The sequence below is a fragment of the Vulpes vulpes genome, chromosome 2 (genome assembly GCF_048418805.1).
Source record: "Vulpes vulpes isolate BD-2025 chromosome 2, VulVul3, whole genome shotgun sequence".
Lineage (NCBI taxonomy): Eukaryota > Metazoa > Chordata > Mammalia > Carnivora > Canidae > Vulpes > Vulpes vulpes.
Genome location: NC_132781.1, coordinates 22,950,148 through 22,968,469, shown reverse-complemented (window position 1 = coordinate 22,968,469; position 18,322 = coordinate 22,950,148). Strand labels below are relative to the sequence as shown.

The window sequence follows — 18,322 nt, the reverse complement described above, 5'->3', positions numbered from 1 at the left end:
CACCCATTAGTATTCCACCAATCTGCATGAAAGCAAATGTTCCTTCTTATATTCCATTATACTGCTTAAAGACAGCATAATTTTATTTTTTATTCACTTTCTAAAGTTTTCATTTATTTGATAGAGAGAGAGAGAGAGAGAGAGAACATAAGCAGGGGGAGCGGGAGAGGGAAAAGTAGGCTTCCCCCTGAGCAGGGAGCCCGATGCAGGGCTCCATCCCATGACCTGAGTGGAAGGCAGACACAACCAAATGAGCCACCCAGATGCCTCAAACAATCTCCATTTAAACTCAGGCTTCTATGTTTCTTTCAACGTTACTCTCCCCCACCAGTCGCATACCAAATAACCAAGAAAGATTTTTTTTTCATGAAGCATTAGGAAGGCCCTGTGTAATTTACCATTTAATGAAAATGTGGCAAATCAAGTCTCATGAAGGAGCATCATGTTCTCCAAAGCATGGCTAAGTTTCCAGAGTAGTTTGTGTTATACAGGCTTATAGCTGCAGCACAAGAATGCTCAGGCATACCTGCCAGAGAAGTTCCCTCATATCCCACACCCTCAATTCTACTGTCATTCCAATTTTCCCTCATTGCTCACTGTTCTGGGGAAAAAAAAAAAAAAATCCCACACCAAACCTACAGGACCAGGAGAAAATACTTACCCTGGCCAGAGTGGTAAAGCCTACATCTGTTAATTGAGAACACCTTGCCACTTCTAATATTCTGTTAAAAAAATACAACACAAAAGTGAAAGTCAATCCTGTGTTCCCTGAAAACTGGGTTTATTAAAACAGCAAGAAATTAAGAAAACAACCTCCTGTTCCCTAAGCACTGCATGATATAGTGACATTAACAGCCAAGTGTATACAGATCTTGCCATTCATTTTCATGGAGTCATCATAAAGTGGTCCTGTAAATAGCACATTTCAGGGTGATGCAATCAGAAGAATATAATAGAAGCTTGTATTTAATGCCAAAATGCATGAAAAACGCACTTAAAAGCCTTCTTGATGGCATACTGCTAACCCCCAGAGGGCAGCCTGCTCCTAGAAACCAAAGGAAATGGAGATAAATACTCTGTTTCAATTAATCTGTTGCTCAAGTAAATTATTCTCTTTCCCTATTTTACATGTAGGTTCACTCAGATTTAAATAGCTTTTAAAAATGTATGACGGGACTGTTAATTACAGTCCTGTCCCAAGTATGAAATTCCATACTTATGAAAAAATGCCCTTAAGCTTCCTGCCTCTGCCCACAGGCTCTCAGGGAGGCCCAGGGCAGAGCAGGGCTGAGCTGGCAGCCTCCTTCCTCCTCAGGGACTGCTGAACACCAACCGAAAGCCCAACCACAGGACCAGGATCAAAAGTAGCTCTTTTCTGTGAAAAGTTTGGTGGCGTCTGCATGATAGTACCAAAGAACATTTTTATGTTTGCTTACAAATTGCTTACTATGTGAGCTGAAACAAAGCTACAGTAAAAGAAATCATTATTAACTAACAATCAATTAGAAACGGATATTTAATGGGAAAGCGTGATCTGACTGAAACCTAACTTTTGATTATGTTTGAGAATCGTTGTGTTCGAACAATAAAATAAACCACGAAGGAGTAAGGAGCTGAACACTCCTCTCTTTACAAGAGAAAAAGGTAATGTGTAATATTCTTAGTGAGGAGTCTGGCTACCTGCTCAGCTCCAAGCCTTAATTTTGACCAAGTCTATGATCAATCAAGGAGTTTTGATAATCTAGGCAAATTAAATTTTCTTTTAATAATTATGGTTAGGCCCCTAGCCAGGTGATAATCAAAAGCTTTAATAAAGTTATATGGGTTTACAATGATTATTATATGTGGTTTCCTGGGTTCTGGAGCCAGACTGCCTGGGTTTGAATCCTTGCTCCTGAACTCACTAGCTGTGAGACCTTGAACAGGTTACCTGACTGCTCTGTGCTTTAGTTTTCTCATCTGTAACAGAGATAGTAACAGTGCTTATATGCTATTTTGAGGACTGAATGAATTAATATTTGCAAATCACTTAAAACAATGGTTAACATATCTAACATGTTAAGTACAATAAAGGTTCTGTTATAAAAACAAAAAAGGTATATGGGGATCATGCCTATTTATTACAAAACAGCATGTTGTGTGCTTTTATAAAACCAATATGGGTTTGAAACCATATGCATGCTAACATGGCATTCTTGGTAAATATTCAGCCAATCCTATATTTAGACAAAGAGGAGGAAACATAGAGAAATAAGGCTTGCTCTAAAAGACTATAAGCACAAAGGAAGTTTTCTTGCAGGGCTGTTTTTTCTTTTTAAATACTTAACTATGTATCTGGCATCATTACCACAACAAATAACCACAGGGTAGGCCCTTAAGAACTTTCTCCAGAAAGGAATTATATGAAAGTATTAAGAAGAGAAAATAAAATGCCTTTATTTCATTTCTCAAGTAATGAAATAAAATGTTAATTTTATTCTACTATGGATAGCAAGAAACAGGAAATGGGGGCTATCACCCCTTGGTTTAAGCCAATTACATGTAATTAAATGAGGTACAAAGCAAGCAGGTGAGCATCTAAAAGGGCAGCAGCCTTGTAGTGTCTACCTTAAAAATATCAAAGTTCCAAGAGATAAATTTGGGTGAAGAATGCCTTTGTTCCTTTCCCCAGATTTTTTGAGCTAAACAAGAAATGTTTACCTAAGCCGTGGACAGTTCTGACCTAGAGCATTCAGGATGGCATCTGTGATGTTGGAGCAGCCGGAGGCACAGAGGGACTGTAACTTATGGCACCCTCTGCATATAGTAATGAGACCTTCATCTGTGATTTGCTAAAAAATAAGAGCAAAAAACCCCCCATAGATATTAGTAACTTAGCAGAAGAAAAATAAGGAAAAAAAGTTATCTCTGAAAATAAGCACCAAAAAGAAAAAAAAAAAAACAAAAAAAACAAATCCAATATTAATCAAGTAGCAGACCTAAAAGAAAATGAACACACTTTGTTCCTCATTTTCAGTTCCTTTTGATTTACTTTGTGAGAGAATCTGCTCATTTTTTTCCCCTTCTTTTTTTTAAGTAGACTCCATGCCCAACATGGGTCTTGAACTCACGACCCTGAGATCAGGAGTCACACGAGACTGAGACTGCCATGCACCCCACCCGTGTGCTCATTTTTGGTGTAAATGGAAGAAGCGCTAATGAGATTCTTTTAACCTATTGAGACTGGGAACAGCATGAGGTACATCATAGGGTAGATTCAATTAAATTACTTTAAAACCTAGAAAATAGATAAAAACAGCAGTACAAACATATTTGTAAGTCCAAAATTGACATTGATATTAACTTACTGAAAAAATAAAACAACTGTGGATGACAGTTGCAACTTTATATCAACAACAGATCATTTCATTTTTTCCATTTATTTATCTTAGTTGCATAATGTAAAGAACACCCTAATTTATGGAGATAAACATCTGTATCCAACTCAAATATAATTTTATATTATTCTAAAAAAAAAGGTCACACTAATATGTTATGCTAAAAAAAAAAGATGCCACTTATAATAAACACCTTAACATGTTGGATATGATTAGTACTTCAATTTGTCCTGCTAGATTCACAAATTCTGTGTAAGCCTCAGAATAAAGCTCACTTGTCATCTCTGCTTAATGAGTGTCCTTAGGTTGCCAGGACAACTGGGAAAAAAAAAAAATCAAGCTTTAAATATTCACTGCTTAAATCAGTATATTCTCAATATTGTATAACTGAAGCAAGATACAGATTTAAAAAAGGGATGCTAAGGCAGATACAAGATTTATCCATGAGGATAAATTAACAAGGATCAACACATGTGGAAGTAACTAAAAAAGTGCCATGCAAGTATGATGTGCAGTTATTACTAAATAAGGATAACTGAAATGTAAAAGGGGAGGCAGCAATCAATAAACATGCATATTTATCAGGTCAACGAGAATCTGTGTCACATAATATTGGGAAAATATTGTAGGGTTGTATTGCTCTTTGCCTCTTAATGTTTTCAAGTCTATAAGGGATTACTGAAGAAGAAAGTCCTATGTAACAATTCTTCAGATTTTAAAATAAAACTTACCAAACTTTTATGTTTTCAAATTAGACAAGAAAAAGAGAATGACCAAGAATGTACTTCGGTCATGTCAACAGTTTTGGGTAGAAACGTGAAGTCTTAGGAATAAGAATCATTGCATCACATTCTACAGAAGGAATGATTTATGTTCTAAGATCTGGGTGAAGGGAAACAGTAAAATAGATGATAGAACTGGTTCTTTATGATTACTGGCTGTGATTTCTGTCTGCTGGAAGGATCAAGGAAACGAAACTAAAACAAAGTTAGGTATGGTATGTATATATTTATATAGTTGAGCAAATGTGTATTTAACATATATCCACACAAATATATACAGAGTCTGTGTGTGTGTGTGTGCGTGTGTGTGTGTGTGTGTGTAAAATCCAAAGATGCCTGAGAACAATTTTTTTCCTATCACTGTAAGATGATGGTTTCATGTTTATAACAGTTGTGTAAGCTCTTCCTGTCAGGCCAAATATTTCAGTTTCATAAATGAAATTAAGCAAATTCTGAGAGCAATGATGGCAATCAGAATTAGAAGTAAGCAGTGATGAGAATTAAAAGGAATGTCATTCCTTTAAACTCAGTCTTCAGGAGGCCTCCCAAGCAGATCATTTATCAGCACCATCCCTTAAGGGCTGGATGGGGAGGTTGCTTCAATTGCACAAAACGTGGCCTTTTATGTGTCACCTTTAAACAACCGCTATGCTCTTAAGTTTCAGGTGATCATACAAGAAGGGGAGGGTATAATGAGCAGAAGTTTTAGCAAAAACAAGGAAAACCCTCATCAATTTTTTTCATTGCTATGAGAGGCTCTCATTCCAAGGCAACAGATATTTGTAATTTTTAAGACAAGAGAGAAAAGCTAAAAGTGTATTTGTTGTCAATGTTCTAGGACCCTGAATGGTTTCAGCAAATTCTGTGTGCAAAATGCAGGGCTTTGGGGATAGACCACCAAAAGTTGACAGTCTAAACAAGCCAAATGTGAACTACAAATACTACTTGGAAATAATTTAGAGAGTACATTTTGCTTGTCATCTGTTTAGATCAGTGGTTCCCAATAGTTATGACTGAGATCTTATTGGCATGACTGCAATTAATTTACCCAAAATATTCTAAGTACTAAAGTCTGTGAATAATTCACTTCTAAAAGTAGAAAAGAAAAGGAGTGGAGTTATAGTTTGCTTATTTGGAATTCTGCATGAGGTATCTTTATTACCTATGTCAAAACCCTCAGGAGTGAGTATCATTAAGCACGCAAAGAATCATCTGTGTGTTTACTGTGTCCCCAGGGCTGAGGGGGAAAAACCACTGATCTCGATGACTGAAGCTCTTACAAAATATTACTGAAATGAATTACTGAATACAAAAGAATTGTGGGAAGTTCTGCTTACTAAGCAAGTCTGCAAGTTCAAAGTCACCAGTTCAGGACAGTGTGCACCTATGTACTTGAGAGCTTCATCTTCTAGCTACAAAAATTAAAAAGAGAAAAATTATTACAAACACCATTTCAAGGGATAAAGATTCAGGACTATATATATATACATTCTAAATACAGTCAACCAAGTTTCAAAGGAACAATGAACCAGAAGCTGTGATCACATAAAGGTGTAATTCATATCATTAGTATGGCTATCAGTATTTTTCATCTTCCAACCATATCAAATTCATACAATCACTAAATCAAGAAAAAGATAAACACTGCCTAATGTTTATGGATTTTTCTTCTGATAAATATGCCTCACAGCATTTTGCTCAGGGATTATGAAGCTAAAATAATTTTCACACTTCTATACTTCCTATATAAAGTTTTTTAAAAAGAAACTTTTGGGAGCAGGAGCTGAGAAAGGAATCCGGTTTATCTCCTGCTGGAAGATCAGTGCCATGCATACAGTGCTGAGAACAGATGGCAAGTAATTGATTATAATGGTGCATCCCAATCAATATTTTTCAGGATTCCATAAATAACCAGAAGCTCAAGCTGTTGTTTTAAGGCAATTTTACTTCCAAAGCTCTGTCTCAAACAATGGAACTCCTCCCACCATGGTGAAGGAATAAAGGCCCTTTTAACAAAATCCAAGGAATGGTTTCAGTAACCATTAATAAAATAATGTTACAAGAGCCTAGCCCTACTTTGTGTCACTTCTAAACTCACTTTTGATTTTTCCTTCAAATGCTGCAATGTCAACTCCTCTCTCTCTCTCTCTTTATTTTTATCACAGTAAAATAGGAAAACAGTAAACTTTTTAATGACAAAATATGTTGGAATTTGTAATGTGACTGGCAGGAAGTAAACATCAACACTATGAATTGTAGGATCTATATAGCTGGGACATTTAACCCGGTAGTTAAACCACTAGCGAAAACTGCTAACTAAGACTGCCTTCCTTGCCTCTCCAGTTCACAATCTCAGGCAGTGACAACATGGCAAGTTTTCTTTTCAGATTAAATTGTGTAATATGCTTCCTGCCCATGGAGCATGCTCAGTGAGATTTTATCTCCCCATCTCGCCTACCCTTAGAAATTATCTTCCATCAGATGTTAACTCTTTTCATATATATTTTTTACTCTATGGAAGACACTTTAATTTTTGGTAACCATTTTTTTTTTAAGATTTTATTTATTTATTCATGATAGACAGACAGAGAGACAGAGGCACAGGCAGAGGGAGGAGCAGGCTCCATGCAGGGAGTCTGATGTGGGACTGGATCCTGGGACTCCGGGATCACGCCCTGGGCCGAAGGCAGGTGCTTAAACCGCTGAGCCACCCAGGCTGCCCGGTAACCATGTATTTTTTATCAATAATATAGAACTACATATTTCTTCAGCCAACATCTTTGGGCTACCTACAAAGTTCCTGGTTCTTCTACAATTTGCAGGCATGACATGGAGTATTACCTGTGTGCAGCCTTTTAAGAATAAAGCCTTCAGACCCCCACAGCCTCTCACTAGTGCTTGGATGCCATCCTTGGTTACTTGGTCACACCAGGAAATGTTTAATTGCTCCAACAGTGGACATCCCTCACTGAGGACAAAACAAAATGAAACAAACTTATGACTAAATTCAGTTCCAAAGGCACCAAAGTCTCATTTTATTGGCTATTTAGGTCAGGGAAAGGCTACAGCTCCATGCTTTCCCACAAGAATAATTACATTTACTTAACATAGATTTATAATATAGGCAATCCCACAACAACAACAAAAAAGCATATTTATCAACGCTGGTGGAGTTCATGTGGGATTTTATCACTATGGCAATCAGAATTAAAAGGAAGTGGTGATTAGAATTGAAAGGAATGTCATCTCAAATCAGCTAAACAAGCATAAAGCACAATACTGTTTTTCAGATGTATTAGATTGTTGTGGAGGTTTATCCTTTGTAAATATATTCTTTTTGCACATATCACACATGTTTAAAACATCTCTGGGAAAGAAATAGGAATTAAGTGACCTGTCAAGTTAACAGAGTAATGAGTGAAGTTTAGATTCATATTCCTTATCAAATAATTCTATTACTTGTCAAAGTAATAATGAAGACGTTTAAATTATTTAAAAAATTATACAGGATCCATAAATTTTCCTTATCTCTGAAGTCTCTAGGGTACTGTCTCCATAGACTAAATTTAGGATATATTGTGTTTGATCTCTGCCTTCTATCAAATACCAGTTTCATCTTTGATTTCACATTTGAGCTATGCAAGAATCCCAAGCAGAGGTGGAAAATATTGCTTTAATTGTTTTATAGAATGAAGGTGGGGTATCTTGTTCAAGTCCATTCTTCAACATTAACAGTGTGACTTCAGGCAAGTCCCTTTAGGATCCTGCCTGAACTTCTCTTAATCTAAGATCAGCCATAGCCTATATTCTCCCCAAATGGATGCACTCACTTCTATAATAGCACTTATCACTATGATATAACAACATGTTTATTATTTTTTCTCTTACTAGACTCTGAGCAGCTCATAGGCAGTAACAATACCTTATTTAGTGACATCCCAAGGTTAATCACATTACCTGGCATTCAAAAATGTTTTAGATTTTCTTTTTTTGTTGTTGTTGTTGTTTTAGATTTTCTTATCTATTACATGTCTGTCCTATATGCCTTACATAGTTTTTAAATACATGAAATTATTTATGTGAAAATATTTTATAAGCTATAAATGTTGTATTATCCTACTTATTATCCTACATGGCAAATGGCCTTCGATACATATGTACTCAATATTCATAGGAAGGTCTAGAAAAAGCCACGTTTCTAGGTTACTTATACTTAACTAAACCTACATTTCTTCTTTTAATAGCTTAATTTTTATTACTCATGAAACATAACCAATACATGGGACTATAGTAACTTGTAAAAGACTGATAAAAAAGTAAAGGTACAAAGAGAATGGACATTTCACCTTCCTTAAGGCACACCTTCCGTAATATACTTTAAAAAGCTGTCATTTTTATAAGACAAAAGTTGTTATTAAACACTGGCAACTTTGTACGGTTTGGCCTAATATTATCAAACAATGATAATACTGTTTAATCCTTACAACAGCACAATGAGATGATAAGGAAAAGTTCACAAGGGTTACATTTGTCAATTACCTGACTCCACAGAGTGCTGCTTTAATCACTAGCTATAACGATATGTGGCATTTTGGGGAGTGGGGGGGAATCAAACCTTCATAGAAATCTAATCATTTATGGATACACTGTACCAGTCTGTTCAGAATCCTAGTTACCTCTAGTCATTTTACCCTGAATGTGTCCTGTAATTTGGGCAAATGATAAAACAGAAGATCTATTCTGAACTATAGTACATATCCATAAAACAGTTTCCTTCAATTCCAACTTTATTTCAGTTATTTGAAATGAAAAAAAAAAATCAGTATTTGTTCTGATTACTGGACATTCTTGTTATAAGAAATTTACCTCAGAGCTTTAAGAGACATGTTTGTTATTGATGTACAGGAAGCCAAGTCAAGGTGCCTGAGTTTGGAACAGAACTTGCTAAGGCTAGTACATGTACTGAAAAATGGAAAAAGGAAAAAATAATGAATAAGCAAACAGGAACACATCTTCAGTAAATCATACACGATTCTCATTAAACATATGTGTGTACATAAGAACTGTAAAATTTCCATACCCCAAATAAAAGCAGTTATAAATTCTGAGACCTTTCTTGCTGAGAAAGAGGCAGATGCCATTCACAAAGAAGAAAGGCTGTACTGCATAGGAGAATCTGCATGAGGGGATGATGGTGCTTGATTCTCATTTGGAAATGTTTAACAGCAAACTACCTATGTCCTCACAGGAGACCTATGTGGATTTTGCAAATACAAAAATACCAGAAAGCTAGCTAGTACTTGCTAGCACGTGGTGCAACATGAAGATGAAAGCTCTATCTCGACTCTTTATTATTATTTTTAAAGATTTTATTCATCCATTCGTGAGAGACAGAGAGAGAGAGAGAGAGAGAGAGAGAGAGAGAGAGAGAGACAGAGACATAGGCAGAAGGAGAAGCAGGTTCCCCACAGGGAGCCTGATGTGGAACTTGACCCAGGGACTCTGGGACCACACCAAGGGGAAGGCAGACACTCAACCGTTGCCGAGCCACCAAGGCGCCCCTCTACTCTTTTTTTTAGATTATTTATTTATTCATGAGAGACACACAGAGAGAGGCAGAGGCCCCACAGGGAGCCTGATGCTGGAGTCTATCCCGATCACGCCCTGAGCCACAGGCAGACACTCAACCCCTGTGCCACCCAGGTGCCCATCTCTGCTCTTTCACTTAAATCTCTGCTCAAGATAACTTTTTGCATGGCAGTAACGAAATGGCTGGATTTTTGCAAGGTATACTGAGGATGGACCAGCATCAAGGCTCAAACAAGCTAAGTTATGTAATATTACTACCTGTCTTTATGACTTTTTTTTTAAAAACAAGATTTTTGAGAGTGAGCAAGCAAGAACAAAGGGGAAGGGCAAAAAGAGGCAGAGAGAGAGAATCTTTAAGCAGACTCTCCGCTAAGCCCAGAGTCCAACATGGGGCTTGATCCCAGAAACCTGAGATCCTGACCTAAGCTGAAATCAAGAGTTAGCCACTTAACCAACTGAGCCTCCCAGCCCACCCCCCCTTTTGCATTGGCTACAATCTCCAACAGAATGTTGATAGAAATGGTGACATATAACATCCTCACCTTGCTTCTGATGTTAGGGTAAAGGACTTAGTCTTTCACTGAGAAGTATGATGTTGGTAGTAAGTTTTTTCATAAATGCTTTTGATCAGATTGAGTGAACTCCCTTCTATTTCTAGTTTGTTGAGAATTTTTAAATTATGAATGAGTGTTGGATTTTGTCATGTATTTTTTCTGTATCTGCTGATGTAGTAATGATCTACTGTTACTTAAAACAAATTACCCCAAAACTGAGCAGCTTAGAACAAGAAAACATTTACTATCACAGTTTTTGAGGGTCAGGAATACAGGCACAGGCAGCTTTAGTAGAGTGCCTCTGACTCAGGCTCTCTCACAAGGCTGTAATTAAGCTATTGGTCACAGTTGCATTCATCTAAAGGTTAACTAGGTGCCAATTCCTTTCCTTTTTTTTTTTAATTTTTATTTTTATTTATGATAGTCACAGAGAGATAGAGGGAGAGGCAGAGACACAGGCAGAGGGAGAAGCAGGCTCCATGCACCGGGAGCCCGACGTGGGATTCGATCCCGGGTCTCCAGGATCGCGCCCTGGGCCAAAGGCAGGCGCCAAACCGCTGCGCCACCCAGGGATCCCTCCTTTCCAATCTTATTTAGGTGGCTACTGGCAGACCTTAGAAGATCCAATTCTAAGCTCACTCATTTGTTTTTTGGTAGGTTTCAGGTCCTTGCTGGCTGTTGGCCAGACCTCAGTTCCTTGCCACGTGGCCCTCTCCACACGGCTACTCAAAACAGGGCAGCTTGCTCCCCCGAGAGCCAGAGTCCTGAGAGAAAGCACAGCAAGATAGAATCACAGTCTTCTGGTAACCTAATCTCCAAAGTGACATCCAATCTCTTTTGCAGTCTTCTATTGTTAGAAATGAGTCACTAGGTCCAGCCCACGTTCAAGGGAAAAGATTACACAAGGTTGTGAGTAGTAGGAGGCAGGGGTTACTTGGGGGCCATTTTAGAGGCCACCAATTGCACTGAGATGATCATATGATTTTGTCCTTTATTCCAGGCAGCAGTAAATCTCACCAGCTACCTATTTTTATATGGCTCACAAGTTAAGAATGGTTTTGGTGTTTTAAATGGTTGAAAAAACTTTTTTTTTTTTTTTTAAAAGATATAGTTTGGGGCAGCCCCAATGGCGCAGCGGTTTAGCGCCGCCTGCAGCCCAGGGCGTGATCCTGGGGACCCTGGATGGAGTCCCACATCAGGCTCTCTGCATGGAGCCTGCTTCTCCCTCTGCCTGTGTCTCTGCCTCTCTCTCTCTCTCTGTGTCTCTATGAATGAGTAAATAAAAAGATATAGTTTGCAACATGTGAAAATCATATGAAATTCAAATCTCACTGTCCAGAAATAAAGTTTTATTCAGTACAGTTATGTCTATTTGTTTGTGTATAATCTATGGCTGCCTTTGTAAAACACTGACAGGGTTGAGTAGCTGTGACAGATTAACTGGATGGCCTACAAAGTCCTAAAAATATTTACTTATCTGGCCCTGTACAGAAGGTCTGCTGACCTCTACTTTATTCTACTAATTACTGAGATATTATATTAATTGATTTTCAGATATTAAGCCACACTTGTATTTCTGGGTAAATCTTACTTGGTTATGATTCAAAATCCTTTCATATATTACTGGATTCAGTTTGCTAACACTTTGTCAAGTATTTTTGCAGTTCTGTTTCTGAGGGATAACAATCAGTAGATCCCCTTTTATTGTAATGTCTTTGGTATGAGAAAAACATTGGCTTCATAGAATGAGTTATAAAGTACTTATTTCATTTTATGAATCAGTTTGAAGATTGGTATTATTTCGTCTTTTAAATATTTGATGGAATTCACCAGTGAACCCATCTTGGCCTGGGCTTTTCTTTATGGGATGCTTCTGAATTATGCACTGAACTGGTTATGGATCTGTTTAGATTGCTTTTTTTTTTTCTTAAATAAGTCAAATTTGGTAATTTGTGCCTTCCCAGGGATTTGTCTCTTTCATCTCGATTGTCTAATTTGTTAGTATAAAGTCTACCAACTGAGCCAGTCACACACCAGTCCCTGATTTTAAACCTTTCTTTTTTTTTTTTTTTTTAATTTTTTATTTATTTATGATAGTCACAGAGAGAGAGAGAGAGAGAGAGGCAGAGACACAGGCGGAGGGAGAAGCAGGCTCCATGCACCGGGAGCCCGATGTGGGATTCGATCCCGGGTCTCCAGGATCGCGCCCCGGGCCAAAGGCAGGCGCCAAACCGCTGCGCCACCTAGGGATCCCAAACCTTTCTTTTCTAACATACACATCTGAAACTGTATTTTTCTCTAAAGTATTGCCTTTGGTACAGTCCACAAGTTTCAAATGTTGTATTTTCATTTTCACACAGCAATACATATTTTATAGTGTTCTTAGTAACCTATTCTTTGACCCATATTATTCTGAAGGGTGATATTTAACCTTCAAATTTTCCATATATGTTATAGATTTCTACTTTAATTCACTCAGTATGATTTCAATCTAAGTTCGTTGAAAGCATATTTTAGTGTGTCTCACTGAATACTCTAGGGGCACTTGAAAAGAATGTTTATTCTGGTACTCTCTGGTATAGCATTTTGTTAAGTATCAATTAGGACAAGTTCATTGACAATACTGCTCAAGTATAGAACTTTACTGTTTTTTTGTCTACTTATCATTTACTATTTAATATCTTTCATGTACATTTTTTCCTGAAGTTTATATCATCTCATATTTATAATAACTGCCCCAAGTTTCCTATGATTAGTGATTATAATAGTATCTCCTTATTCATCCTTCAATGTCTATATTATCTTTAGGTTTTCTTAAATTCTAGAGCATATTTGTACTTGCTATGTTTAAAATTTATTGGTCGGGCAGCCCGGGGGGCTCAGCAGTTTAGTGCTGCCTTCAGCCCAGGGCCTGATCCTGGAGACCAGGATCGAGTCCCATGTCAGCCTCCCTGCACTGAGCCTACTTCTCCCTCTGCCTGTGTCTCTGCCTCTGCCTCTCTCTCTCATGAATAAATAAAATCTTTAAAAAAATAATAATAAAAATAAAATTTATTGGTCAATTTTATAATCACTATCATAATTTCTGGGTCTATTTCTTTCTTTTTTAAAGATATTATTTATTTATTCATGAGAGACACAGAGAGAGGGGCAGAGACATAGGGAGAAGCTGGCTCCATGCAGGAAGCCTAATGTGGGACTCGATCCCAGGACTCTGGCATTACGCCCTGGGCCGAAGGCAGATGCTTAACCACTGAGCCACCCAGGCGTCCCATCTGGGTCTGTTTCTATTGACTAGTTTTTCTTCTGGTATCATTTAATGCCTTTTTGCATGCCTGTAATTTTCACTGAATGCTAGAAATTCTGTATGCTGAGTGTCTAGGTTTTGTTGCCTTCTGCAAAAAAAGAATGTTGAATTTCACCTTAGCAGACAGCTGAATTAGTTTGGATCAATTTGACCCTATTTTTTTTCTTTTAACCTTTATTGGGACGGGTCTAGTCTAGTTTTATTATCAAGGTGTGATGTTTCTGAAGTTGCTTATTAAATGTCCCAAGGTATTCCCCATTGAGGGTAGTCAGAACTTCTCCCAGCCTTATTTTAGCTCTTGCCAGAGAGCTAATTTTTCAGTTTACAGTTTTCCAGTAATTGTTCTTTCCTTATTAGGTGTTCTTTGACTGACTTTGTGGGGTCTCAATATGTGCATTTACAGTTTACTCTTCAGCTAAATTGATGCAGATTTCCTTTTTTTCTTTTCTTTTCTTTTCTTTTCTTTTCTTTCTTTTTTTTTTTTTTTTTAAGATTTTGTTGATTTGAGAGAAATCATAAGCAGAGAGGGAAGGGCAGAGGCAGAGTAACAAGTAGACTCCCTGCTCAGCAGTGAGCCTGGACATGGGACTCAAACCCAGGACCCAGAGATCATGATCTGAGCCAAAGGCATATGTTTAACTGACTGAGAAACCCAGGCACCCTCAATGTATATTTCTATGCCCTTTTTGAGTAGCTCCCCTGTCTCAAGACAAAAATTCCAGTTACTTCCGTCTCCCGGAGCTCTGATCTCTGACTCTTTAAATCAGCCAGAATTTAGTTCTCTGCTTGGGCTCCTTCTCCTTATACCATCATCTGGAAAATACCACCAGGCAGAAAGAGTGGTCATAGGGTTCACCTGATTTGTTTCTCAGTCCTGTGCTTGTTGCATATTGTCCAACATCTCCAACTGGTTCTTTGCTATGATTTGTATAGTTTTATAGTTGTTGATGGCACGAGGGCAGTTACTGTCATGGCAGAAGCAGACGTCTCCACCTTTTATTGAAGTTTGTGTCATTTTTCTTTTATATTGTGCTTAAAATGTTGTGTTTTTTTTTTTAATATTTATTTATTCATTCGTAAGAGACACTGACAGAGAGGGAGACACAGGCAGAGGGAGGAGCAGGCTCCCTGCGGGAGAGCCCAACATGGGACTTAATCCCCGAACCCTGGGATCACGCCCTGAGCCAAAGGCAGACACTCAAACACTGAGCCACCCAGGCATCCCTAAAATATTGTGTTTCTAAAGTCACTAGAACAAGTAAAAATCTGAACTGACCAGTGGTTATTTGATGATTTTAAGAGATTAAGTTTTTTTTTTTTATAGGAGTGATGAAGTTAACATGCATATATTAAAAGCTTTTATCTTTTAGAAATATATATTTACAGATTAAATAATATAATGTTCAGGCTATTTTCAAAATACGAAAAGTTTGGGGATACAGATGAAACAAGATTGGCCATAAAGTGGTGATTTCTCAGTTTTATCAACCTGAAACTGGGTGATGGGTTCATTATGCTATTTTGTCTACCTTGGTATATGTTTAAAACATTTTGTAAGAAACCAAAAGTCAGGGACGCCTGAGTGGCTTAGCAGTTAAGCGTCTGCCTTTGGCTCAGGGCATGATCTGGAGTCCCGGGATTAAGTCCCACATTAGGCTCCCTGCATGGAGCCTTTGTCTCCTGCCTGTCTCTGCCTCTCTCTGTGTGTCTCTCATGAATAAATTTAAAAAATCTTAAAAAAAAAAAAAAAAAAAGGAAATCAAAAGTCAGCACAAGTAACTTCTCTGTGTAGTTATAGCTCCATTTGGTATGATTGGGTTCATGTGTTTTATTTTGTTTTCAATGTTTAGGGACTGCTTTGATTTCTTTTTGACTTAATTCATATTTTAATTACATAAAACATTTACACAGCTAATAAAGTAAAACCATAACACATGATATTTCAGTCTCCCTTTCATCCCTGTTTTCTCTCTCCCATAAATCACCTTTTGATTCATTCTTTATCTTTCCATTCTTTTTAAAAATATAAAAAGAGTAATATTTGTTTACATTGTCTCCTGGCCCTATAAAAAGCATATTTTTAAAAAAGATTTTATTTATTTATTTGAGAGAGAGAGAGAAAACATGTGCAAGTGGGAGCATGGGCTGGGTATGGGTGCAGAGGGAAAAGAGAAGCAGACACCCTGCTGAGCAGGGCTTGATCCCAGGACTCCAAGATCATGACCTAAGCTAAAGGCAGACACTTAACCTACTGAGCCACACAGGTGCCCCTACAAAAAGTATCTTATAAAACTTCTTTGCAGTTTGCTTTCTTAACAGTATGTTAAGATCACAGAATACTACAGATCACTCCAGAATACTATATATTCTCTTCATTCCTTTTATTTAACAGTCTCCCATGGAATGACATTTGGATTGTTTCCTGTCTTTTGCTACTTCTTATTAGAAACAGCAAATATGAATAGCCTTGTAATAAATTATATTACATTTTTATCAATTTATCTTTGGTATATAGGATAGATAGCTAGAAAAAAGTGTAAATTTTATGTCACTTGTCTAGATATCAAAGTGGTCAAATTCTTAATCTCTGTAACATTAAATATTCAAAAGCAAAAAATAAACAGGTAATTTATCTAAAATAAACGTAGGCTACTGGTTATAAAGTCATAGTTAGGGGAGGCGTTAGATTCATTTCTCATGTTAAAGGTCAAATCAATTCACAGAAATAATACTTGTTAGAATTAATAACCACAGTAGAATTAACAACCACAGTTGTCTTTCAGATACTTTCTTGTATTAAAAGTTAACAATGCTGTGAGCTCAAAGAAAGGAATGAAATAAACTGTACCCTGTGTCTGGAGTGTCTTCTTCCACTTGCCTTCATTAAGCAATTCTAAAGATCCCATGGCCTTTTTGAACAGGAAAGTTCACTGAATAATCCTAGCCCCACCCTATATAAACAAGCTTCCTCAATGGCTTCACTTCATAATAGGCAACAATTTCCCTATGTAATTTTAAATGTTATTTGATACATATTATTACCAATGGATACCCTGGATCGAATGGGTTTTATGTTTACCTTCCTTGTCTACTATGTCTGTGATAGTAAGCTTTCAAGGATAAAAGACTGCTTTCATTTATATTGTAACTGACACAGACACAATGTATTTAAAAGGTCATTTAATAAATGCTCTCAATATTGATTATTGCAAGCTGTTTAGTATGTGTTTAAGATTTTATAACTTTCTGTAGAATTATCTGTTTACCCTGTGTGTTTCTTTTTTAAGATTTTATTTGAGAGAGAGAGTTTCAGAGAGTGAGCCAGCATGGTTGGGGTGAGGGGCAGAGGGACAAGCAGACTCCCTGCTGAGCTGGAAGCCCAACAAAGTGTGGTTAGATCCTAGGATCTTAAGATCTTGACCAAAGCCAAAGTCAGACACCCAACTAAATGAACCACCCAGGCACTCCTGTTTACCATGTCTTTTGACACGGTAAAGCTACTAGTGTCTTCTTGAAATATAAGTAGTCCTAGTAATTTATATCATTAATATCCCTACTATAAAAAAAAAAAATCCCTACTTCATATCCATGGTCTTTAAGTTTCACTTTAAGTATCAAGAAAGAATTTGGGTCAGATTCCAAAACACATTTCTTATGCCATTTCTATTTTAATGTTTTTCCTTTTAAAATATCTTTCTTCTGTAAGACTAAAATGAAATTTACTAAAAATATTTAATAGCCCACATTTAAAGCTAATACAGACAGGACACAAGAGGCTATAACTTACCCTTCTAAAACACAAAATACTTACGCATCTGTAGTCTTTGTACAACCATTTAGATTCAGTACTTCAATGTTCCTACAATTTTGTGCAAAAGTCCTTTACAGGAAAGAAAGACAGTTAAAGGTTTGAAATGAAATGGGCATAATTCTAGGCATTACAAAAAATAATAGACATTACTGTCTGTAATATTGGATACTGGTACAAAACTAGCTCACATTTACAAATAAATTCATTTTTAACCATAAACTTTTAAACATTGATCTTTGTGCCAACCAAGGTTAAAATTACCCTAACTTTGAGCCAACAAATTAAAAAAAAATTTATTCAAAGCTCCAAAAGAGCCATTTATGATATGGGGCTTTGTTTTATTCTCAAAACCATACATCCCAGTACTGGATCTTTTTGTGTTATAAGCTATGTATGTGTGTTTGGGTTCTGAATAGCTTCAGAACATAAAAATCATTTATATTCAGTTAAGAAGACCAGTTAACCAATAGTGATGTTCTTACCTTAATGCATTGTCTCCTACTCCAAGACACCCACGAAGACTTAACTTTCGTAAAAATCCCCCACATCTTTTTGAAATATTCTCCACTACCCGGCCCTGTAAAAAAAGGTAAACAAAACAAAACAAAAAAGTAAGGCACAACATTATTTTTGAAGAGAACACATCCTCAGGGATCCCTGGGTGGCGCAGCGGTTTGGCGCCTGCCTTTGGCCCAGGGCACGATCCTGGAGACCCGGGATCGAATCCCACATCGGGCTCCCGGTGCATGGAGCCTGCTTCTCCCTCTGCCTGTGTCTCTGCCTCTCTCTCTCTCTCCTTGTGACTATCATAAATAAAAAAAAAAAAAACTAAAAAAAAAAAAAAAAAAGAGAACACATCCTCATTTTTTTCTTTTCTTTTTTTTAAATTTTATTTATTTATT

At 37.1% G+C, this 18,322-nt stretch overlaps 1 protein-coding gene across 4 annotated transcripts in view; it reads right to left on the bottom strand.

The window, feature by feature from the left end:
* Positions 1–18,322, bottom strand: part of FBXL20 (F-box and leucine rich repeat protein 20) — a 109,476-nt gene that overhangs the window by 12,889 nt on the left and 78,265 nt on the right. For all 4 annotated transcript variants that reach the window (XM_025995772.2, XM_025995773.2, XM_072747336.1 and 1 more), the window contains 7 exons: positions 17,903–17,997; positions 17,421–17,489; positions 9,026–9,121; positions 7,001–7,127; positions 5,497–5,571; positions 2,701–2,831; positions 662–722 (listed from right to left, as the gene is read on the bottom strand). In XM_025995772.2, the coding sequence (XP_025851557.1) occupies positions 662–722; positions 2,701–2,831; positions 5,497–5,571; positions 7,001–7,127; positions 9,026–9,121; positions 17,421–17,489; positions 17,903–17,997 (654 nt within the window). The remainder of the gene's footprint in view (positions 1–661; positions 723–2,700; positions 2,832–5,496; positions 5,572–7,000; positions 7,128–9,025; positions 9,122–17,420; positions 17,490–17,902; positions 17,998–18,322) is intronic.